General features: G+C 43.0%; 1 protein-coding gene across 2 annotated transcripts in view; it reads right to left on the reverse strand.

The window, feature by feature from the left end:
- Window positions 1–7,374: 7,374 nt before the first annotated feature.
- The window catches only part of NR2F6 (nuclear receptor subfamily 2 group F member 6), an 82,165-nt gene continuing 63,460 nt past the window's right edge, over window positions 7,375–26,079 (reverse strand). For both annotated transcript variants that reach the window (XM_030217580.1, XM_030217581.1), the window contains one exon: window positions 7,375–10,331. In XM_030217580.1, the coding sequence (XP_030073440.1) occupies window positions 10,057–10,331 (275 nt within the window). In that variant the 3' untranslated portion in view covers window positions 7,375–10,056. The remainder of the gene's footprint in view (window positions 10,332–26,079) is intronic.

A 26,079-nucleotide genomic window follows, 5' to 3' on the forward strand; every position in this document is an offset into this window, starting at 1 on the left:
ACAACTACATACCTTAGAATGCAAGCGAGCCTTAGCTTTTTATCTGAACTAAAGCCCACAGACAGTCCACCCAGCTTTTTGTTTCTTTTGACTCAAATTGGACGGGGATGGCCATCAGCAAACGCAATTGGATAGCAGATTGCATGTCATAAGTACATAAGTATTGCCACACTGAGACAGACCAGAGGTCCATCAAGCCCAGCATTCTGTTTCCAACAGTGGTCAATCCAGGTCACAAATACCTGGCAAGATCCCGAAAAAGTTTGATACATTTTATGCTGCTTATCCCAGAAATAAGCAGTGGATTTTCCCCAAGTCAATTTAATAATGGCCTTTGGACTTTTCCTTTAGGAAGCCGTCCAGACCTTTTTTAAACCCCGCTTTCTTTGGCAACAAATTCCAGAATTTAATTACATGTTGAGTGAAGAAAACTTTTCTATGATTCGTATTGTGATAAACGCAGTGTCTGCCCTTACTTGAGGAGGCCACCAGAGGGCGCTCTCCCACTGAAAACCGGGAAAATGCCCATTCTGGTCCCTAGGGGGAGCTCCAGGGATCTAGCTGAGTGTTGACTTGCATGGGCCAGTAGAGGGAGCTCCAGGGAGATAGCTGGGGGAGTGAGAAGAGACTTCTAGACCCAGATCTTTCTGGAACCAGAGGGGCGAGGTCTCAAGAGGTGGGGAGGTTTATTGGACCTCTCATAAATAGCTTCCTCTCAGTAGAGGGGGGAGTTTTGCCCGAGGGAGAGGAGATGGGAGCCTGGAGACCTGAAGCCTGGACTGTGTGTCTCAGGTGCTGAGGGGGAAGGACTGTGTGTCCAGGACTGGGGGTCCCAGGTACGGGCAGGAACTGTGTGTTCGGGGGGGGGGGGGGGGGGAGAGGCCTGTGTGTCCTGGGTACTGAGTGAAGCAGGCTACAAAGCCTGGGGTTAGAAGTCCCCAAAATATTGAGGTTGGAACTGTGAAAGGTTTAAAAGGAGCAAACAGCCGTGGAGTGGAGGATAGGACCGTAAGGTTAATGAGATTAAACAAGGTCCTATCCAGGGGTGGTGGCTGTTATACCCTGAGACCCAGGTGTCCCACAGTAAATGGGCTCAGGGAGTGAATTTGTAGTAAACGAATAAGAGTTGAAAAGAAAGGTTCCCACAAGACTGAAGCATAGTTCTAATAAACTGAATTTACATGTACTCAGCTAATTTGCATATTTCTGAAAGCAGAGGAATCCGGGCTATCTTCCAGAGAAGGGTGACCAGGGGGCCCCACCAGAAGAACTGGTAAGGGGGTCGGTTACCAGGAGATACAGCGGGAAGGCAGGTCCAGGACTGGAGGTTAATGGAGAGGTCACCCTGAGGGAAAGGGGAGGCCCAAACAGAGAGGCCCGCGTCACCAGCGTCACAGAGAAGTCTTGTTGCAAGGTTATTCCCTTAAGCAAAGGGCTGGGGAGGCCAGGCAGAAGCTCCTAGAGGGCCGCTGCACACCTGAGAGCACCCCTGCGGGCTTACAGTATTAAATTTACTACTTTGTAGCTTCATCGCATTCCCCCTAGTTCTGGTATTTGTTGAAAGAGTAAACAAACGATTCACGGCTACCCATTCCACTCCTCATTATTTTATAGACCTCTATCATATCTCCCCTCAGTTGTCTTTTCTCCAAGCTGAAAAGCCGTAGCCGCTTCAGGCTTTCCTCATAGGGAAGTCATCCCATTTCCTTTATCATTTTCGTCGCCCTTCTCTGTACCGTTCTAATTCCACTATATCTTTTTTTGAGATGCGGTGACCAGAATTGAACACAATATTCGAGGTGCGGTTGCAACTATGGACCAATATAAGTGCATTATAACGTCCTCACTTCTGTTTTCCATTCTTTTCAACATTCTATTTGCTTTCTTAGCTGCCGCCGCACACTGAGCAGAGAGTTTCAACGTATCATCAACGACGACGTAAAGATCCCTTTCTTGGTCGGTGACTCCTAATGTGGAATCTTGCATTACGTAGCTATAGTTCGGGTTCCTCTTTCCCACATGCATCACTTTGCACTTGCTCACATTAAACGTCATCTACCATTTAGATGCCCAGTCTCGTGAGGTCCTCTTGTAATTTTTCACAATCCCCTTGCGATTTAACAACTTTGAATAAATTTGTGTCATCAGAAAATGTAATTACCTCACTATTTACTCCCATCTCGAGATCATTTATAAATATGTTAAAAAGCAGCAGTCCCAGCACAGGCCCCTGGGGAACCCCACTATCTATCCTTCTCCATTGAGAATACTGACCATTTAATCCTACTCTCTGTTTTCTATCCTTTAACCAATTCTTAATCCACAATAGGACACTACCTCCTATCCCATGACTCTCCAATTTTTTCTGGAGTCTTTCATGAGGTACTTTGTCAAACGCCTTTCGAAAATCCAGATACACAATATCAACCGGTTTGCCTTTATCCACATTTGTTCACCCCTTCAAAGAAATATAAAAGATTGGTGAATCCATGTTGGCTTTGTCTCACTAATCCATGCATTTGAATATGCTCTGTAATTTTGTTCTTTATAATAGTTTCTACCATTTTGCCCGGCACCGATGTCAGGTTCACCAGTCTATAATTTCCCAGATCCCCTCTGGAACCTTTTATAAATATCGGCATTACATGGGCTACCCTCTAATCTTCCGGTACCACACTCGATTTTAAAGATAAATTACATATTACTAACAATACCTCCACCAGTTCATTTTTCAATTCTATCAGTACTCTGGGATGAATACCATCTGGTCCAGGAGATTTGCTACTCTTCCATTTGTCAAACTGCCCCATTACATCCTCTAGGTTTATAGAGATTTCATTCAGTTTCTCTGACTCGTCAGCATTGAATACCATTTCTGGCACCCTGACTCATCAGCATTGAATACCATTTCTGGCACCGGTATCTCTCCCAAATCTTCCTCAGTAAAGACCGAAGCAAAGAATTCATTTAATCTCTCTGCTATGGCTTTGTCTTCCCTGATCAACCCTTTTACCCCCTGGTCACCTAGCAGTCCAACCGATTCTTTTGCTGGCTTCTTGCTTTTAATGCACCTAAAAACATTTTTACTATGTTTTTGCCTTCAACACAATCTTTTTTTCAAAGGCCCTCTTTGCCTTCCTTGACATTCCTTATGCTGTTTCTTATTATTTTCAGTCGGTTCCTTCTTCCATTTTCTGAAAGATTTTCTTTTAGCTGTAATAGCTTTCTTCACCTCACTTTTTAAACATGCTGGCTGTCGTTTGGTCTTCCTCCCTCTTTTTTTAATACACAGAATATATTTGGCCTGGGCTTCCAGGATGGTATTTTTGAACCGCAAAAAAGCCTCATAAGTCCAGGGTACCATTAACTTGGACACAATCTGAATTGGCTATCATCATTGGCTCCTACCTCCTCCAAAAACACCTGCAGAGCAAAACAACTCCAAAATGGATAAAAAAGGTCTGCAGTAAAAAGCGGAGGGGTTCAAATGTGACAATTTTATGATCAAAGTGCACAAGCAAAAACCCAATTGTGCTTCTAACTTTTAACTTGCTAAAGTCGTAAGAATAGTTTAAAAAGTGAATCATACATAGACGGGAACAAAAAAAGGGAGTACTTAACTTCACCAAGGAAATACCATCCCAGAGCTACTCTCAATTGTATATACACCCAATATCCATGATGTCACGTCTTTGGTCAATGATGGCTTCAATCAGAAATTTTTTTCAATAATCTTTCTCAATATCTTTCTCGACAGATAAAGGAATCCTTCTGTTTCGCTACTTCATCAGGAGAAAATAAAAAAAGGAAGTGACCAGTTTTCTTCCTAAACACGACATTCAGCATAAGTGCATAATCAATACCGTTCATTTAGAACAAACACTGTATACGTTTCTTAAATTATTGCTCTAAGCAGTTTTTTGAATTTTTGAGAGTTCATTTTTGAACAGCAGCCATGCCTAATGTAAATTTTTGACCCTCGCAGCCGCTCCTCTAAGTCTTTTTTTCACCGTTCTTCTCATTCTGTTAGTCTCCTTTTTGAAAGTTAAACGCTAATGTATTGGATTTCCTGTTTATACTTACTCCAAAGCTAATATCAAATCTGATCACATTATGATCACTGTTATCAAGCGGCCCCATCACCATTACCTCCCGCACCAGATCATGCCCTCCACTATGGACCAGGTCTAGAATTTTTCATCCTCTTGTTGGCTCCTGTACCAGCTGCTCCATAAAGCAGTCCTTGATTTCAAGGAATTTTACCTCCCTAGCATGCCCCGATGTTACATTTACCCAATCAATATCAGGGTAATTGAAATCACCCATTATTATTGTGTTGCCCAGTTTGCTTGCCTCCCTAATTTCCAAGAACATTTCTACATCAGTCTGTTCATCCTGGCCAGGCGGACAGTAGTACACGCCTATTACTATCCTTTTCCCCTTTACACATGGAATTTCAATCCATAAGGATTCCAAGATGTTTTTTCTCATACAGAATTTTCAATCTGTTTGATTCAAGGCCCTCAACTTACAATGCTACCCCTCCACCAATTCGATCACTACAATATAATTTGTAACATGGTATGATAGTGTCCCACTGGTTATCCTCCTTCCATCAGGTCTGAGAGATGCCTATTATATCTAATTTTTCATTTGGTGCAATATATTCTAACTCTCCCATCTTATTTCTTAGGCTTTGCTTATGCCCAGACTGGGCTGGCTCAAGGGTCATGTCAAGGCTTATAATGTCAGAGCCATGGCTACATTGGTAGCTCAATTGAGATCAGTGTCCATAGAGGAGATTTGCAAGGCCGAAACGTGGTCATCTGTCCACATATTCACATCTCATTATTGCCTTGAACAAGATACCCAACATGACAGTCGCTACAAGCAGGCAGTTCTGCAGAATTTGTTCAGTGTTTAGAGTTCAACTCCACCCTCCTAGGCCTTGTTTTCTTCTTTTCAAGGCTGCATTGCCACAACTAGTATGTATTTCGTTTCATTTTAATTGATGTTTAGGCCTTGACATCTTGAGGCCCTATTATCCTAGCTTTGTTGTTTTTGGTGAGCCTGGTAGTAGGAATTCCCAGCTGCGAGAACACAAAGGCCTGCTTGTCCTTGGAGAAAGCAAAGTTACTGACATGTAACAGTTGTTCTCTGATGACAGCAGGCCAAGTATTCTCACATACCCTCCCCACCTCACCTAGAAGTTGTATTGCTTTGCTAATTTATCTGACTCAGATACGTGCAGCAGGCGGGAAGGTACCAGTGTATGCATGGTGGGATGCTACTAGAGGCTTTTACATTCCTTGCTAGTCAGTATCTGTACTGGGCTCTGTTGGATGACATCACATAGCTGTGAGAATACTTGGCCTGCTGTCCTTGGAGAACATCTGCTACAGGTTAAGTAACTTTGCTTTACTGTCTGACAAGTGTGCTTTAAAAATTCATTCCACCTCTGGACATTGTTGAACGGTTCACTTCTGACTAAGATCCAAGTGCCATGTCTTCACCCTGAGCAGAGGATGGTCTTCTTGGTCTACAAACTAAATCCTGCATAATTATCAGTTTAAAAATGGAAAACAAAAATGTGTTACATTGAATCATGTAATCTTGTCCATTTAACCAAGGTGGTATTCAATCCTCTTCCATCTTGAGGATTAAAGAGGCATGCTTTGGAAACAACTTAATTAAACTCACTCAAAACTAGGCACAGAAATATGGAAGATGCTACACACAGAGGGCAGTCAAGATACTCCAAGTATAAAAACAAATCTTTTATTTCTCTTGTTTCTTTGGCTCTACCCCCTCCAAAATTATGTTTTTGGCATTAACACAGTGTATCAGTTTAAAACAATCATGTAGATTGTAATTTTAAAAAGCATTCTTCTTACATGGTTCTAGTACAATAGCCAAATAGCATTCTGAATTTATTTTCTAGTTCAGTCAGCACAGGGAAGAAAGATGCAAAAGAGTCCTATCAAAGTTAAAAAAAAAAACATCCAAGACCCAGTAAGATGCTGGAAAAGGTCAGAATTACTAGAAGTTTACAACCATCTGATAGGATCACAGCTCCAGTAAATCAACGTATAAAAATTACTAAGAGGGGCATAATCGAAAGGGGCGCCCAAGTTTTCCTGAGGATTGCCTCACAGAACATCCCGGCGAAGGGGCAGGGAAACCCATATTATCGAAACAAGATGGGCGTCCATCTTTCATTTCAATAATACGGTCGGGGACGCACAAATCGCGAAATTTAGGTCAACCTTAGAGATGGTTGTCCCAGATTTTCGGCAATAATGGAAACCGAGGATGCCCATCTCAGAAATGACCAAATGCAAGCCCTTTGGTCTTGGGAGGAGCCAGCATTCGTAGTGCACTGATCCCCCTGACAAGCCAGGACACCAACCGGGCACCCTAGGGGTAAATTGCTCCCAGGTGCATAGCTCCCTTACTTTGTGTACTGAGCCCCCCCAAACCCCCTTCCTCCAAAAATCCACTCCCCACAACTGTACACCACTACCATAGCCCTAAGGGATGAAGGAGGGCACCTACATGTGGGTTTCTGGTGGGTTTTGAAGGGCTCACATTTACCACCACAAGTGTAACAGGGGGGGGGGGGGGGGGGTGGGCCTGGGTCCACCTGCCTGAAGTGCACTGCACCCACTAAAACTGCTCCAGGGACCTGCATACTGCTGTCATGGAGCTGGGTATGACATTTGAGGCTGGCATAGAGGCTGGAAAAAATATTTAAAAAGGGTTTTTTTTTTAGGGTGGGAGGGGGGTTGGTGACTACTGTGGGAGTAAGGAGAGGTCATCCCCGATTCCCTCTGGTGGTCATCTGGTCAGTTCAGGCACCTTTTTGAGATTTGGGCATAACAAAAAATGGACCAAGTCGCCCAAGTGCTCGTCGGGGACACTCTTCTTTTTTCCATTATCGCTCGAGGATGCCCATGTGTTAGGCACGCCCCAGTCCCGCCTTCGCTACGCTTCCGACACACCCCCATGAACTTTGGTCGTCCCCACGACGGAAAGCAATTGAGGACGCCCAAAATTGGCTTTCGATTATGCCGATTTGGGCGACCCTGGGAGAAGGATGCCCATCTCCCAATTTGTATCAAAAGATGGGCGCCCTTCTCTTTCAAAAATAAGCCTGAGAGTCTTTCTTCCATCCCTCATGTTTATTCATTCAGTGTTCCTTGAGAAGCAGTGAGCTAGGTGCTATAGCAAGCAATAGATAAGGGGATGAACCTGCAAGAATGTAGTACAGTGTTTCCCAAGTCAGTCCTGACTGGAGTACACCCCCCCCCCCCCCCCCCCCCCCCCAGTCATGTTTTCAGAATATCCGCAATGAATATGCAAGATAGATTTGCATACAATGGAGACAGTATATGCAAATCAATCTCATACATATTCATTGTAGATATTCTGAAAACGTGACTGGCTAGGGGATACTCCCAGGACAAACATAGGAAACACTGATGTGGTGAATTCCATACTGTGAAGAAGGAGCAATGTGTATGATTCTTCTTCAAAGGAAGCAGCCGGTAGACACCACAGCTTTGGACACTTGCTCAGAGACAACTGTAGCTCTATACAAATAGCAACTGCTGTGCCAGAACTCAGAGTATCCCTTGTATATGATTGGGATTCTGTTTTAAGAAAAAGATGCCAGCAGGAGGGAAGCTTGATATAATTTTTCCCCCAATCTAATTTTTCTTTTTTTGCTTAACTTCAATAATACTGCTATTCTGTACCCTTCCAACATTCTTCCCTATTTCAGCCTCCCTTCTCCTCTGTATCCTGGCAATTTCTTTCAGCGCTGGGCTACCAGTACTGCTCTTATTGGACCCACCTCCTCCATTTGGCAACAGAAACCAAATTTTAAGCACCCTTTTTTTTCCAGCCCTGCCTGTAACTGTGTTACCTATTTCCTAGCCTCAATGAATTTCTTCCCTTCACACAGAAAATCATTTCCAAATCTAACTCCATTAAACATTTAACAAACGTAGATCTCAATTTCCATCAACTGTCATTAAATTATAGTATTGAAGAAATTCTATATAACTGAATTCCCCATTCCTCTAAAAAAAATACACATTTTCCTGATCTATAAATTTATTAAAGCTATTGATTAGTATTGCACTGCATATCTTGCCACCTATTCCGAGTGTTCAGACTTAGAAATAATAGTCTAGGTTGGATGAGATAGTCAGGGTTCTACAATGTAGAGGGTGATAGTGCTACACAGTTGTGCTCAGTCTTTCTATACTTCAGGAGCCAAGCTTCAGTAACACTTTTGCACAAGCTATTGTAGATCGATAAAAAAAAAAAACTGCTGTCTGAACCAATTCATGCACCAACAGTAATCCAAGACATATAGTCAAATTTGGCATTTAAAGTATATACACATACAAATTTTAGGGAAAAAATGAGTCAGCAAATTAAATGCAGTGTCACATGACGGAAACCTTTTTCTCATCACTTGGTTTATATTGGGTTCCTCCCTCTACCAGGAATCTGTGCACACGGGTGCAATGTTCATTGTAAGACTTAGCCATTGACCTACACGTTGATTCTCACATTAGAATGAATCACATTTCAATTAATTATATAAAACAAATCTAATCAAAATGGTATCAGTCCTCAAATAGCTGGGCAAATCTTGACAATTTGTACATTTTTAGAATGCAACCAGTGTCGTGAACCTCAGCCTCCTGCGACAGCAGCAGTAGCTTAATAGCGTCAGTAAACAGGAGGAACTGACAATATTTGGGGGAACAGGTGACTATTCATGCTAATATATGCACCAGCAAAATCATCTTTTCACTTGATGGCTACTATTATATGATTATTTGGTGCCGACAAAGAATGAGGAATCCTCATACTGCAAAAGTCATGAATATGTGGAATTATAGACAAAGATATCAGCTGTAATTAACTCTCCTTAGTGTAAAAAAAAAAAAAAAAAAACAGTCCAAGCTCAATGGTTGTTTCATAAACCAAACAAATATGCATTTGCCTTCTGAAGGAGTGATCTTGTGTGGTCTCCAAAGCTTGTGTATTACAATCTTTTGTTTGGCTGTTATCACAATCTATAAAAACTCCAGTTGTTTTCAAAACCAGTATCACACAGAATTCTGCATTTTAGTACAGGAACAACATCTGCGAGCGTAACAGATAACAAGAATGCTACCTGAAACATTAAATGGACATGCTTAGTTTCACTACATTCACTGCTTCCTCTGTGTTAAGGTTTGTAAATGTTTAAAAATTTGAGATTTAAAGGTTACAAGTTATCCTAATCTGTAAAAAGCATTGTCAGTATTTTCTGGAAATGCATGTTAAAATTTTAGGGTTTGGCAAAGGACAGTTGTCCTCGCCCCCAATCAACCCATTACTTTCATCACACAAATGCTTCTATTTGTTGCAAAAATGAAACACTATTTCCTTACATGACAGTTTCCCAATAAAAATGTCTTTAGGACAAATTAAAATTGGTTTAACAATCAGACTTGGACCCCAAGAGCAAAATATGATCTTGTGCTTCATTGTAGAAGTATGGTCCACTAAAACCCACTGTACTGTTACAGTTCTATAGAAATTCTTAGTCTAAAAATTCTGTAATTTATGCCTTAATTACCTGGAAAAATTAATATTCACAGGCCAGTTCCAGGAAAACTAGTATTAATTTAGTCATTGAAATTTCCCTCACTTTTGTAATATATTTCTGAGTTCATGACTAGAATACTTCTTTGGAGGGAGGGGGAGGGATGCAGTCAACTGAAAGAATACATAGGTTTCACACCCGAAAGGAATTATTGTATCAGTAGTAAAATTGCACAGAATGTGTCAAGTGTACAGGAAGGAGGAGGAGACAAAGTTTGGCAGACGGTAATATTGCTCTCGAGGGAATTCCAGACAAGTTAATGTCCATCTTCCATTTACTTCTTTAATTAGCCTAAATAAGATCAATACCTCCAGTTGGACTGAAGTTGTAAATACCAGGGACTGGAAAACTGAAATATTTCATACTAGGTCTTTCTCATCTTGTCTTCATTGGCCTGCTGTATATGGCCAGTTGAATGTGCTGCCAGACAACAGCATGTCCCTAATTAGTGTTTCAATAGGAGTCTTCCCCACCAACCGCATAAAGAAGAGCTGTGAGATAAGAGAGGCTGGCACAGCTCGAAGTGCTGGCAACCGCAGCAGAAGCCGGCCAAAGCGCTGTGGTTGCGAAGGATATTGAGAGCGGACATATTCTGTGAGGGCCACTTGAGCTTTCTCCTGCAAGTTCTCCACATGACCAGGGTCTGTCAGGCCACACGCATCTGAAGTAAATCAGAAGACAAAATTAATGCACACAGCACATCAACAAGAAATCCTTAGGAACTGAAGAAATTCAGAGCAAGAAGCAGTCTCAACTACAAAGTTTATGGTGATTATCAATTGATCACTGGTCCAGCCATGCAGATTTTTAAAATCATTCATGGATTTCTAGTATCCAACAGCTTATTTCTCTTTACTGTACTTTGATCCACTAGAAGGCCACATGGACTACAGCACTCAGCTCAGACGGCCAAGGTTTAGACCATAGTTTAATCCTGCTGTAGGTCAGGAAGGGGAATTAGACTTACCCTGTTTGAAATGCCTAGAAAGCTTTTTTTTTTTTTTTTCATTTTATAAGAGTGTGTGTATTTAACTAGAGCCAAAACCTTGGTAAGGGTCTTAAAGGGAAACCCTGAAAAAGTTAACTGTATCTACTTTAAAAGTTTCAATCTAATATTACCCCTTCAGAAAGTGAAGTTTCTTACCTGTAGTAAGGGGTTTTCCAAGGACAGCAGGACATATACACACAGGAGTGCTTCTTGAGTTCTGCTTGTCCTCGGAAAATAGTCTATTCACAATTTTACATTTTTTTCTTACTAATTTGGATTATAGCAGTTCGGTGCATATGACCACAAGGGAGCAGTACAACTTTCAGGATGTATATCTGGCAAGCTAAGAAGTGTTTTTGATACATATAGACTATATTTCCAATTTCCATATACACATTATTACCAAATGAGAACAATAATTTTCTAGGCATCTGAAAACAGGCTATGTCTAATCTCCCCCTCTCCTAATTAAGAAGAATACATTTTGGAGAGGAGAAAAAAAAAAGGATGAACCAGGAATAAAACAGAAAAACCAAAACCATGAAATTTGTCAGTAAATATTTGGAGCACTGGGGGTAGTATATCTGGTTAAAAATATATATATAGCTTTGACACTGCTTGCTGTTCACAGATTTCAAATGTTTATTTAGATATCTGCATCTGTAGATGCTTTTATAAACATTTTTTTTTAATATTTGCAAAACTGTTAACATTAAAAATGTTAGATGTGAATATGGTGAGTCACTTTCTTTCATTCTATTCACACAACCCTAATAACTCAGCATTGCCTCAAGTTCATATGGGATTTTACGTTGATGAACAAATAGGAATGGTGTAGCTGCTGCTTATTACTTTGAAGATCTGTGAAACACTTAACAAGTGCTTTTTAATTTTATAATTTAGTAATCAGAGTTCTCAAGCTAGTTGATGCCTAGGAGCAGTAGTCCATTTCCAGCTGAGTTCCTGAGGTTTGCTGTGTGTATTAGGTTGCTAGCACAAAGGCATTTGTATGTCATTTAGTTTTCTAATATATATATATATATCCCTGCTGGATTGCAGAGGTTTAATGCATAGCTTAACCAGTACAGCAGCAGTGTTTGGATGTTGGACATTAAAGAAGGAGGCCTAAGTAATTTGATAGAAGAAATGCTCAATTTTCTGTTAAACTACTTAGATACTTACTTCTGATCAATTTTTAAATATATTTTTAAGGTAACTGAATTACCATACTTATGAAAGCCTTGGTAAATGATACTGATGTTCAAACATTTCAAAAGCTGCACTATTTCAAATTTTGTGAGAACTTTATGAACATTGCTCTTCTCAAAAGCAAATTAAAGTGTGTTCAGGTTCTACAGCCATGTGTTTAGAATAGGTAGGAATGCAGTGCAGGTACATCTGATTTTCAAATGCATGTGTGCCACAAAGTATGCTAACTTTAAGGGTCCTTTTACAAATGCGTGCTAGCATTTTTGGCGCATGCTAAAAGTAAGCGCACGCTAAACATTAAGAGATGCCCATATATTTCTATGGGTATCACTAGCGTGCCTTTGTAAAAGAAGCCCTTAGTATGCTATCTATAAAGTGACATTGGATTTTTATTCTGTGTGTACAGTGTGAACTGAACGATATTTAAAGAGAACGTGTCAGCTGTTGGTTAAAAAATACAAACCTATAATACAAGAAAAAGTGAAATCTATCTTACATGATAATCTCCTTCCCCTGAGTCCTGCTAGACTAGTTTAGACTAATGGGTATATCCCTTAACCAACAGATGGAGGCAGAGAAAAACTGAAATTCTAATTTAATGCTAAAAAATGTGGACTCGTGCGCACTTGGTTGCAAAAACCTGAGGGAACAGTACAGGATAGGAGATGAAGTACTTCTGTGCAAGAAAGAAAACTGGGACTTTGGGGTGATTTTATCTGATGAACTTAAAATAGCCAAACAGGTAGAAAAGGTGACAACAAAAGCCAGGAGGATGTTTGGGTACATAGGAAGAGAAAGTGGTCTGTGGCGAGACCCCATTTAGTACTGTGTACAATTCTGAAGACCACAACTTTCAACAAGATATAAACAGAATGGAGGTGATTCAGAGGGCTATAACTAATAATCAGTGGTATTCATCATAACACATTCGGGGACAGACTGGAAAATATCAGTATGCCTACTCTGGAAGAACACAACACATTCCCCATATATGGCATAGGTTAAATATAATACGTGCATAAAGCCTCGAACTATAGTTTAAAGAATCTTTATGTGCTCATAGATTCTTTTAAGGACTATCACAGACCAACTGGTCTTATATTGTCCACTGGTCACTACTCATTGCACATGTTTTTTCTTTTTTTTTTGTACCATAACGTGCTTATTCTTAAAATAATTTTATAATTTGTAACAAACTTATCTTAGTGATCTTAGGTCCCGACATGGACCACGTTTCGCTGAAAAAGTTCTCTCAAGGGACTCAATTTTAAATGTTCATGTCGGTAGCAATAGTCCCTTTAAAATGCTGTATTTCCAATTGTCTCTGTGGTGGTATACTCTGGAAGAACTGCAGGAAAGGGGAGATATGGGAGATACATTTAACTATCTCTGTAGCATAAATGTACAGGAGGCAGGTCTTTTTTCAACTGAAAGGAAGCTCTGGAATGAGGGAGCATAGGATGAAGGTGAAAGGGATAGACTCAAGATTAATCTAAGGAAATGCTTCATTACAGAAAGGGTGGTGAATATAAAGAATGGCCTCCCAGTGAAGGTGGGGGAGATGAAGACTATCTGAATTCAAGAAAAGCATGGGACAAGCACTAGGATCTCTAATGGGGAGAAAGTGATAGTAGATGGTATGGACGGGCAAACTGGATAGGCCAAATAGTCTTTATCTGCTGTCAATTCCTACGTTTAATTATATCATCACTGTTAATAAGTGGTGCAGATATGATCTTGTCAGCATGTCGGTGCCAAAGCTATAAGTAAAGTAGTGTACAACCCTTTTGCCCATAGATTTAAACAAACTTTCTTCTAGAGGTAGAAACTTAACTATTAACAGCCAAGAGCATTAAAAAGGATAGTAGCAGAGCAGAGCTCAAATTTTAACTGTTTTAAAAGAAAAAGTTATTTTCTGTTCTTTGGCTGGAGGAGACGTAGCAGTGCTATTGACCTGAATTAGGTCTTAATTAAGGTACTGTGAGGAAGGTAGATTAGCTGCAAAGGTTACTAGGGCAACCTGATTGCTGAGTGAACTTCAAAGGGTCCGTTTGAAGCAGTCCCCTTAGAATCAAAACTACTGTATATATATATACATATAAGAGAGAGAGAGGAAAGGTCCAAGGTAACCTTCTTTCTGAGAAGTTTTACAAGAAGAGGACATTTCTCTAAGTGAACATTTTTTGCCTTTGTGCTTTGGAAATTTGAAGACTGGGGGCCAGATGCACTAAACGTAACGAGCCATTAAACAAGCAAGTAGTAAACCCTGGCATGCACTAAAGACTTTTTTCCGACAACGGTAGCAGCTAACGAAAACGGAATGCACATGAGCAAATTGTGTAGAAACCCTATTGTAATGAGATGCACTAACCTTTTCCGATTGCCTTAACACTGGAAAATCTAACGAAAGGTATGTACCTCTCGTTGGGGCTGCGCGGGATTGAAAAACTGCTACAAAAGTAAAAAAAACAAAAAATCAGGGAAAAAAAGTCAAGTGCTCATCCGTGCAATAATAAAAACATCTATTTTAGCCATCATTCCCCCCCCCCCCCCCCCCCAAGGACGTCACGCTGCTCACCCCCTCCAATGCACCTCGATCCAGAGGAGTGCAGTTGAGGACGCTCATCCAAAAAAAAAATGCCCATTTTGGCCGCCTCCCCCCCCCCCCCCCCCCCCGGCAATAATAAAAACATCTTTTTTGGCAGTGCTTCACTAAGCTGAGAGACCTAGAAGTCTCTGAGCCAATCACAGCACGTTTAGCTCGGCTAAACGCGTTGTGATTGGCTCAGGGACTTCCAGGTCTCAGCTGAGTGAAGCACTGCCAAAAAAGACGTTTTTATTATTAAGGGGGCCAAAATGGACGTTTTTTTTTTTGGATCGCGCTATGATTGGCTCAGAGACTTCCAGGTCTCTCAGCTGAGTGAAGCACTTCAAAAAAAGACGTTTTTATTATTGCAAGGGGGGAAGGCGGCCAAAATGGGTGCCCATCCAAAAAAAAAAAAAAACGTCCATTTTGGCCCCCTTAAAAATAAAAACGTCTTTTTTGAAGTGCTTCACTCAGCTGAGAGACCTGGAAGTCTCTGAGCCAATCACAGCGCGTTTAGGCTCAGAGACTTCCAGGTCTCTCAGCTGAGTGAAGCACTTCAAAAAAGACGTTTTTATTATTGCAAGGGGGGAAGGCGGCCAAAATGGGTGCCCATCCAAAAAAAAAAAAAAAAAGTCCATTTTGGCCCCCTTAAAAATAAAAACGTCTTTTTTGGCAGTGCTTCACTCAGCTGAGACCTGGAAGACCCTGAGCCAATCACAACACGTTTAGCCAAGCTAAACACGCTGTGATTGGCTCAGAGACTTCCAGGTCTCTCAGCTGAGTGAAGCACTGCCAAAAAAGACCCTTTTATTATTGCAGGGGGGGGGGGAAAGGCGGCCAAAATGGGCATTTTTCTGGTGGGCGTCCTCAACTGCACTCCTCTGGATCGAGGTGCATCGGAGGGGGTGAGCAGCGTGGCGTCTTGGAGGGGGGGGGGGGGGGGGAGAATGATGGCCTGACACCATTAGGAAACCAAAGTCTACTTAGCACCTCGCAAATGGAGACATGCCATGGGTGTGACATACACAGTGAAGGTCATATGGCCTAATAACGTCAACATCTACTGAGCTGCAACCTGCTAGTTCCTGCAAACTTGATGAACAATGCAAATGAGCACATCTGCCCTCACTTGAGGAAGGTACACTCAGCTTGAACTGTATTTAGCAGGGCTCCAATATACTCCAATTGTTGTACTGGGAGTAGATAGAGTTTTGGGTAGTTCATTATGAACCCTAATAGCTCCAACACCTGAACAGTTCTTTGCATCAATTCTTGAGCACCTTCCCTTGATGTGCTCTTTACCAGCCAGATCTAGATTAGGAGTGCATGTGTTTCCCTGCCTGCACAGAGATGCTACGATTACAGCAATAAATATTCTTGGGGCAGATGCAAGGCCAAATGGCAGAATGCAATACTGGCAGTGTAATTTCCCTACCTGAAATCTTAAGATAGCTCCTGTGACTGGGACTTACAAGATGCTTACATTACACCCACATCTGGATAAGTCCAGAGAACATAGCTAATCATTTTCCTGAATTGTGGGAAGGAGGATGCCCAGGGAAATCATTCTGAACTTTTCTTTGACCAGATGTTTATTCAGGGCCCTGAGGTCTAGAATGGGTTAAAAATCCACCCATCTTCTTGGGCACTAGGAAGTACTTGGAATAGAACCCCTTCCCTTCTTTCCTGGGAAAACGGGCTCAACTGCATGGGCCTTTAAAAGGGAAAAAGGTCCTCTGCGAGAACTTCCTGATGCTGCAAGTTGAGTTTTGACACTGTTCGTGAGTAATTTGGAGTTAGTTGTTGCCAACTGAGGGTGTAACTCACCTGGACTATTTGAAATACTCACCGGTCTCAGGTTACAAGGGGCCACCTTTCTTGGAAAAAATTCCCTCCAACCAGGTCATCCAGGATGGGTACTCATGTCAGCTTTGCCCTGCTGAAGCCAGTCAAAAGCTCGTCCCCTGCTTAGGCTGGAGAGCTGGCTGGGGCTTTTGGGCCCCCTGCTGCACAGGATGGGAGCACGGAACCTGGGTTTGCTATGGAGGGCAGGATGAGGGACTAAACCTACACTTTTTTTTAGAGTAGTAGTAGACAGTTGACTCCTCCCCCCCCCCCCCCCCAAAACCTCTGAGAAGTGAAGGATGCAGGAGTAGGCCAAGGAAGGGCCAATGATATCAGTTATTTTCTTTATGAGGTCTGCCAACTCTTCCACCTTGTCCCTAAAATGACTGTCACCTCAGCATGGGGCATCCACCAACTTTTCTGAACTGCTGGTTCAAGGTCCAAGACATACAGCCATGAGAGTCTGTGTATGCCACAAAATGCATGGATGCCACATCAAACGTTGCCTGAGCTATGCGTTTCTGCCACTACTTTTGCTTATATGCAAGCTGGTGAAGCTCTGCAACCTACTAAGGAGAGACTTTCGGCAAACTCGAGCACACTGCACACCAAGTTTATCAAGTAAATGCTTATGTAGAGCTGGTAAGATTGGATGTGGGAAATGAGCGTCAAGCCCTGAAACACCCTTCCTCCAAAAGGGCTCCAGAGTGCAAGCATCCCTTCCTGGGGAGGGAGGGGGAGAATTGAGGCATGGTTCCAATAAATTTTGAGAGTGAATCTGGCCACCATGGAATGGTGTGGAAGCTGCAGCTTCTCAAATCTGGGAACCTTCTGGACTCTATACAAAATCCATCTTCTTCAGGACAACCTGCACAATGAGAGGGGTCATTCAATTCTTCATCTGTGCAGTCTTAAGGATGTTATAAACAGGCACTATCACAGCTTCCTTAGGAGGGGAGTCATAATCATGGATATCCAACATCTCAGCTCTGGGCTCATCCTCGATCGCCAACTTATTCCACCATTTCCCTCAAAAATAGGACAAAAGAAAGCTCCTCTGGAGAAGACTTTCTCCTTTCCTGCGGTGGAGAAGGGTCTGAAAGTAGACTGAGAACCCTCCTCCGAAGGCTCTTCTTTATATTAGACCTCCAAGAACAGACCATATTAGACTCAGCTAAGTACTTCTCCAGGGTTGTCAGAGTCTGTGCCTGCCTTGGACCACAGGACAGGTGACCAGCTCTGGACAAGAGTACCAAGGTAGAGGCCCCCTCCTGGACTCTAGGGTTGCTTTTTCCCCTAAAGGACTGGAAAGGAGCACCATACTGGTTGGTGCCAACTCTGATGCCCAACAAGGCACCGGCGTTAACAACTGCCTGACAAACGGACATGGGTCTCAAAGATGGGCTGGAGCAGCACCCAAGTTGGTGCCAGCGCCCTCGATGCTGTGGCATCATGTCGACCTAAGATGCCCCCCAGCGCCTCTTATAACATGACCTGGAGCCGCTCCTCGAGAGCAGGCATTGGTAAAGGCGGGGTCCCAGCTTCAGGGAGACTGGCGCACTGGCACCACTTCCAGGTGAGACCTCTCTGATGGCAGTGCGTTTCCAGTCGTCGATGTAGCTCTCGAAGCCAATGTCGATGGGCCGGACTTCAGTGACAAAAAAAATCTCTTGTGCTGGGTCTTTCTCTCTCTCTTCTGTGTTCTTTTCTGCATTTGAGAACAGAGTTTACAGTGAGAAGGTTGAAGGTCAGGACTGAGGCACAGTAGGCACCAGTTATAAGTGTCAGTCACAGACATGGTTCAACCGCACCTCCTACACTTAAACCCACTGGAAGGTTTTTGGAACATATCCAGAAAAAAAACAGCTGACGTGAAATCAAACAGCTAGATTGAAAAAATGATAGAATTACTATATTGGGGGGGGGGGGGGGGGGGTTCATGACCAGCAGCGGAAAATAAGAAAACAATAAGTGCCAAAAAACCCACAACAGGCAGGAAGACAAAGAAATTACAGAAGAAAACTGTACGGCTGAGGCATATCTGAAGAGCTCCATGGAGAAAATGAAAGTGTAAGTCCTGCACAAGTTACACAGGCAGAAAGGCACTCTCGCACATGCGCAGTGGGGCCCTGCCAAAAGTTCTAGAAGTGAACACTGGGCAGCGACCGCACTGGGGTTCCATGGATGATGTCACCCACATGTGAGAAAGTAATGTCCTGCATGTCCTCGGAGAAATATACATACATGTATATATATATTTTTAAATTCTGCAGAGGGAGGACATGGAAGGGGGGGAGGGAGTCATAAGAATAGCCATACTGGATCAGACCAATGGTCCATCTAGCCCAGTATCCTGTTTCCAGCAGTGGCCAATCCAGGTCACAAGTACCTGGCAGAAAACCAATTAGAAACACCATTCCATGCTACCAATCCCAGGGCAAGCAGTGGCTTCCCCCGTGTTCATCTAACCCAGATACACTAACCGCCATTACCACATCCTCCAGCAATGAGTTCCAGAGCTTAACTTTTCTTTGAGTGAAAAAATATTTCCTCCTATTTGTTTTAAAAGGATTCCCAAGCAATTTCACTGGGTGTCCCCTGGTCTTTGTACTTTTTGAAAGAGTGAAAAATTAATTCACTTCTACCCACTCAATCATATCCCCCCTCAGCCGTCTCTTTTCCAAGCTGAAGAGCCCTAACCTCTTTAATCTTTTCTCATATGGGAGCAGTTTCATCCTCTCTATCATTCTGGTCGCTCTTCTTTGAACCTTTTCTAATTCCACTATATCTTTTTTGAGATACAGCGACCACAATTGAACACAATGCTGAAGGTGAGGTCACACCATGGAACGATACAGAGACATTATAATATTTTTGATCTTATTTTGCATCCCTCTCCTAATAATTCGTAGCATCCTGTTTGCTTTTTTAGCTACTGCCACACACTGGGCAGAAGATTTCAGCGTGCTGTCTACAATGAAATTTCATCTGTCATTTAGATGCCTAGTCTTCCAGTTTCCTAAGGTCTTCCTGCACTTTTTCACAATCTGCATGCATCTTGACAACTCTGAATAGTTTTGTGTCATCTGCAAATGTAATCATCTCACTCGTTGTTCAGATTTCAAGATCATTTATAAATATGTTAAATAGCACCAGTCCTAGTACAGATCCCTGCGGCACACCACCATACACCCTCCTCCACTGAGAAAAATGGCCATTTAACTCTACCCTCTGTTTTCTGTCCAATAACCAATTCTTAATCCACAGAAAGACATTGCCTCCTATCCGATGACTCCTTAATTTTCTCAAGAGTCTCTCATGAAGCACTTTGTCAAAAGCTTTCTGAAAATCTAGATATACTATATCAACCGGCTCACCTTTATCAGCAAGGCTGGTCAGTCTTGTTAAGAGGGGGGTTTCCTTGAGAAAGCGAAAACAAGGTTTGTTGGTGTCTTGAGTGGGGGCAGAGTTAAGATGGCAACACGTACCTCACACGCTTGACAGCCTCTCTTCTCAACTCGGAAAAATCTTACTTTTCCTGTAACGAATATGCCGCATACCAAAAGAAAAGCCTTGGTTAAGACCAGAGCCTCAACGGTCAGAACCTCGTCACCTTCCCAGTCGAGTATAGAGAGGTTCGCAGTGAAGACGCCTGGCTGGGGGTGCGGTCTTGGAGGGACCACGGGGCACGTGTGGTGGAGTTGTGTAAAGGTTCAAGCATTTTGGAAATCAGTTAGAAGTAAGCTACAGAAATGGGTGGGAGGTCCTATTCCTTGGTCACCTGAATTTTTTCTCTTCGGGGCCAGACCTCCCGGTCTAAAGAAGTACCAACTGGAGTTGGTGCAGTTAGCTGTGGCAGTAGCAAGAGTGATTACTGCCTCTCATTGGAAGCAGCATGGGGTCCCCTCAGTTGTAAAATGGCATAATAAGTTGAGCTATGTGCGTGAGATGGAGAGACTGATAGCTGAAAGAAAACATCAGATGAATAAATGGTATTTGGTTTGGAACAACTTTTCCTAATCCTGCATTAAGAGGGTACTGGGAGTGTCAAGAGGGTGAGGTTTGCATGGGAAGACAGCTAGATAGTCTGGCGGGAGGGATGGGGGGGATTAAATGTACTATAAAACTGTTAAAAAAAATCTTTTTGAAGTTTTCAAAGGTAAAAAATTTGGACGTTATAGTGGTGGAGTGCGGGAGTGAGGAGGTTTAACCTGTATGATTATACATTTACTGAAATAGTGCTTCACTCCTTATGTAACCGAAGCAATATTCTAGTGTTGTATTGATCAATAAAGACTTCATGTAAATTTAAAAAAAAAAATCCTGGAGCAACCCCGCTGACTGAGGAGGAGGAGAATCCTTTGTCCAGGGGCTAGATGTTACACTTTCACCCCCGGATATCAATCCACCGCCTCCACCCGCAGCTTCCCCGTCGCAGCTGAGGTCTTCGAACCCGGAAGTCGGAGAAGAAAGGCCTCAGGTAGGAGGCACTGTTGGGGGAAATGCAAGCGGAGGCCTGGGACTTATAGACTCCCAGGCTTTATTTAGATCTTTACCATCTAAGGAGCCGGTAACTTTGGAGCGCATCTGGCAAGCTCTCCAAAGCTTGGACACTAACTAATTCTATGCAAGAAATTTCCACACTAGTGACAATGGTTGATTCACTATCAAAATCGTTTGAAACATTTAAAACTGAATCCTCAGCTCAAATATTGGAAATAAAGACTGACGTAAGAAAGCTTCAAGACTTTTCAGTAGCGACGATAAAAGATAAAACTATAACTCATAGAAAATTGGAGCAAATAGAAAATTATAACCGCAGACTGAATTTACGACTTCTAAATTTTCCTAAAAGTTTTGGTGGAAATTTTGCATTATTCTTCAGATCATATTCCCCCAATAAACCGAATATATTATACTCCAATTAAAAAGAACAATTACCTTCACAGAAAGATTTAAAAGAAAATATTCTAAATCTAACAGAGATATTGGAATCTTCAATAACTGAGGATACTGAAAGGCAAACTTTGGTTGTCTCGCTTGTTTTCAAACAAAACATGGAAGCAGTGAAAAATATGTTCTTTAAGAATTCATAATTCTTGTTTTATGGGAAAAAAGTATGGATGTATCCCGATGTCACTAGACAAACACAGGAAAGAAGAACAAAGACACTCTGGACCTAGGTGCTTTTTTCTATTTGAACTATCCATGTAAATGTGTGGTAAAATACCTAAAATATGTCTTTTTCCAACTTGAACAATTGATAGCCTTCATAAATAAAAAGAAAATATTAACGTAATTAATAGTTTACTGTCAAATGATAAGAGATTGTATAATAGTATGCCAGGTGGTAGCGCTATGCTAAATTGTTCAAAGTTTAATATTTTTCTTCTTTACATTTAATTTTCTCTCCTGAAATTTATATCCTCCCCCACAAAATTCGTTTCTTTTAGTGGTCTAAAGAAGGAAAAAGGTTTACTTAAATTATATGTTTTACTGTTTTTATTCCTGTATTGCCTTATTCAAGTTGTACACTTGATAAAAAAATTTAAACTAATAAAATAAATAAATAAATAAAAAAGAAAGAAAGCGAAAACAAAACGTGCAGCATGTCGGAAGAGTATCTCCACAGGCCGACAATACTAAGAGACTCAATTTTAAGATGAGTATAATTATGTAGTTTAAGGAGAAATTAGGTCTTACCTGCTAATTTACTTTCTTTTAGTCCCTCCGGACCGGCCCAGATTATAACTGATGAATTGTGAACGCCTTCCAGCAGGTGGAGACTGAGAATTCTGACTCTACAGAGTGAGCCAATAAGAGCCCTTGCTAGGTAGAGAAAGATCCAGTATATTGTAACAAAGAAGGAGAAGAAAGAGAAAAGACTACATTCTGTGCACCTGGGAACCTGAGCAGCCACCGGCACCAGACTAATACAGAGCCTGTGCCACATGCTTTCTGTGTCTTCCACATTATAGACACTAAGAGTTCTGCATGAACGTGTCAAGATTTTTTTTTTGTTGTTTTTGAAAACAATACCAAGGAACAGTAAACGGACAACACAGCTCTCCAAACTAACTTACCAACTTGTCAGAAACGAAACAACAGACCAAAGAATGCACGGGAGGGTTCTTGGCTGGTCCGGAGAGGGTAAAGGAAAGTAAAACCTCTACGATATTATGTAAGCCACATTGAGCCTGCAAATAGGTGGGAAAATGTGGGATACAAATGTAACAAATAAATAAATTAGCAGCTAAGACCTCATTTCTCCTTCCTTAGTGTCCCTCCGGACCGGTCCAGATTGTGACTGATGGGAAGTAACAAAGCAGTAAATTCATGGGCGGGACCCCAGCAAACCCGCTGTGAGAACATGCACCCCAAAAACTGCATGCTGATGATTCTGCACATAATCTGTAATGCTTCGAAACGGAATGCAAAGAGGACCAAAGTTGCCACCCTGCAGATCTCTACATGCGGAACCAGAAAACACTCAGTCCAAGAAGCCGCCTGCCCCTTAGTAGAGTGAGCCTTCACTCCGGGTACCAGTTTGCCTGCCAGAAGGTAAGCTTGAAGCTATCTTCTCTTTACACCACCTAGAAAGAGTGGGTTTAGAAGCCGCTAACCCTCTCCAAGCTCCTCCGATCAAAACAAACAGGCAATCCATCTGTCGGAATTCCTCCGTAACATTCAAATAATGCTCGAGAACCCTCTTGATAGCAAGACATCTCAATTGACGCTGCTCCTCTGACCCTGAAGAAGAGCCCAGGCCAGGCAAAATCATAGACTGAGACACATGAAAACGTGACAAGACCTTGGGGAGAAAGGAAGGGATTGGACACAATACTACCCAGTCCTTAGCAAATTCCAAAAACGGTGAAAGCTGAGGGGACTGGACAAATACTCTGGAGGTTGAGAAGCCTTTCCAGAGTGCCCCTGAAGATGGTTGCCTTGAAGCGAGTCCGACAAGGAGACTCCAGAAATGCGTCTAACAGAAGGCTCGCAAATTCTAAGGCATACCGAAAAACCTCCAAAACCCACTGGTCGGAGGTGATCTGGGCCCACCTCCAATAAAACTGTTCCAAATACGCTCCTACAGGAACTGGAGGCTGGGCCCGGACACCCTCACTGTGAAGGACGAGCGGGGGACTGGAAAGAAACCCCCGTGTACCTGCCCCCTCTGTGAGCTCCCCGAATGGACTGATTCCTCTAGTTAAAAACAGGATCGTTGAACCAGAGCCACTTTACCCGATCAAAAGTGATGAAAATTGCAACCCCGGACCTGGCCCGAAAACAAACTGCGCCCAGAATCCTTAGGCTAGTCTTCAGGAAGTCTCAGGACCTTAGTCTCCTCCAAACTGCAGACTAATTTGTCCAAGTACTCACCGAACAATAAGGAACTCCGAAAGGGAAACTTACTGAGCTTAGACTTAGAAGCTGCATCCGCTGACCAACCTCGAAGCCAAAGAGACCTTCTAGCAACTACACCCAAAGCTATAGATTTGCATGATGCCCACAGCAGGTCTGTCAGAAAGGCCGAACCCATCTCAAGCTTAGCCACCTCAGCATCTATGGCAGACAAATCATCCAAAGATCTATCAAGCACTCTCTCTGACCAGTGAAAACAAGCTCTGGCAACTAAAGACCCGCATATGGCCGCCTGCACTGTCAAGGCCAAGACATCGAAGCTACTTTTCAACAATGCCTCCATATGGCGGTCCTGTACATCCTTAAGCACGGTGCCACCATTCACAGGCACTGTATTCCACTTTGTGACTGCCAAAACCACCGCATCCACCACAGGTAGCTTTAAGAGGGACAAGCCTCAGGGACCGGATAGAGTTGAACCATTGATTTATTGGGTCTAAAGGCCGAATCCAGGACGTCCCACTGTGCCTGAATAACACCCTGATATCCTGATGTATAGGAAAAGTCTTGCCTGGTTTACAGACTCTTTTTATCAGAAGATCCACCTTGCGTAGCTCTGCAGCAGGAGACTCCTCTTCCTCAAAACGTAATACGGAGGAAACCAAGGAAATTACTTCCTGCAAATCTTCTTTGTGGAATATTCTAAGGATGGAAGGGTCCTCCCCAGGGATAAAAGGCTCAGCCCCTGAATCCCCCTGACCAGAGTCCTCTTCCATATGGCCTCCCTGAGAAAAATTCTGTTCCTCTAAGTAGGGCATCTCCTCATCTGGATCAGACCCAAGATCCTCGTCCAAATCCCAGGACTCCCTGAATCTCTTAGCTGCCACTAGCTGCCCTTACAAAGGTCTTTTACCAGAAGCTACAGAGGAAGGGTTAGATTTCTACAACATAAATGCTTTATATACTTGGGAGTAGAAACTCTGGACGGAACCCGCCCCGCCCCCCCCCCCCCCCCCCCCATCAGACCCTACAGGGAAGAGGGAAAGACTTTCTGCATGTGCCTGCTCTGAAGAAACCGGCTGAGAAGCAGACTGCTCTGCCAGCCTAGCAGGAGCAGCCAAAATGGCAGCGGTGCCCTCCAAAACTGGGACCGCCGACTTCTCCTTCCCCACTGTCGAGACTGGCAAAATTGAAGCAGAGGGACCTGCCTCAGAGGAGCTATCAATGGCGGTGCAGTATTTATAGCCATGCTGCAGAGAAAACAGTGGCCCGGTCTTTTTTACCAACTCTGCGCACTGGAGGGGAACCGGAGAGGACAGCCGCTAATAGATACAGCAGGAGAGCCAGCTTGCACGTTCACCCACAAAGCTGTGCAAACCTAGCTTCTCTTGGCTTTTGTTTTTTTTTAATAAACATCTGCCTCTCCCTGCCTAGCCACTCTTCCCTCGAAGAAGCTTAGGCAAATATAACAGCAGCAACAAGAGACGCTGTAACAGGGAGGATTTAGGGGGAGGGACCTGGCCACTCGGGTGTAACACCCCCGAGGCTGGTATAGATCCTCGCAGACCTCAACCTCCACAAAACAAGTTCAGACAAACCCCAGATGAACAGAAGGAAAAAGGAAACTACCAAGAACACAGCTTAAAATACTAACAGAGAAAGAAAATAGAGGAAAATTGAAAGACTGAAGGGCTCACCACCTTCCACCTGCTGGAGACTGATTACTGGATCTTTCTCTACCTAGCAAGGGCTCTTATTGGCTCACTCTGTAGAGTCAGAATTCTCAGTCTCTACCTGCTGGAAGGCATACACAACCCTTCAGTCACAATCTGGGCTGGTCCGGAGGGACGCTAAGGAAATGAATATTTTGCATAAAATCTAGAATAGGTAACTTTTTTTTAAGAACAAATAACAAAGCAGGTGTGTAAAACCTGATGACAAATACCACAAGTCTCGAGAATCACAGCTGAGATTCTGTCAGAATTTTCTACTGTGATATTGTTAGATAACTGGTATTGAAGATCGTTGTGTTATGTTCATACATGACAAATATATATATATACTAGTAAAAAAAGGCCCGTTTCTGACACAAATGAAATGGGCGCTAGCAAGGTTTTCCTCAGAGTGTGTGTGAGAGTAACTGTGTGAGACAGAGTGAATGTGCGAGTGTGTGTGTGTGTGAGAGACTAGGTGTCAGTGTGTCTGTGAGAGAGAGAGTGTGTGTGTGAGAATTAGAGTGTGCGCCATGGGCCCCCCCCCCTCCGAGTTCCAGGGTCATCCCCTTCCTCCCTCTCTCTGAGTTCCAGGGTCGTCCCCCCCCTCCCTCCCTCCGAGCTCCAGGGTCGTCGTCCCCCTCCCTCCGAGTTCCAGGGTCGTCGTCCCCCTCCCTCCCTCCGAGTTCCAGGGGACCGAGTT

This window comes from Microcaecilia unicolor, chromosome 11 (genome assembly GCF_901765095.1).
Source record: "Microcaecilia unicolor chromosome 11, aMicUni1.1, whole genome shotgun sequence".
In the NCBI taxonomy this organism is placed as follows: Eukaryota; Metazoa; Chordata; class Amphibia; order Gymnophiona; family Siphonopidae; genus Microcaecilia; species Microcaecilia unicolor.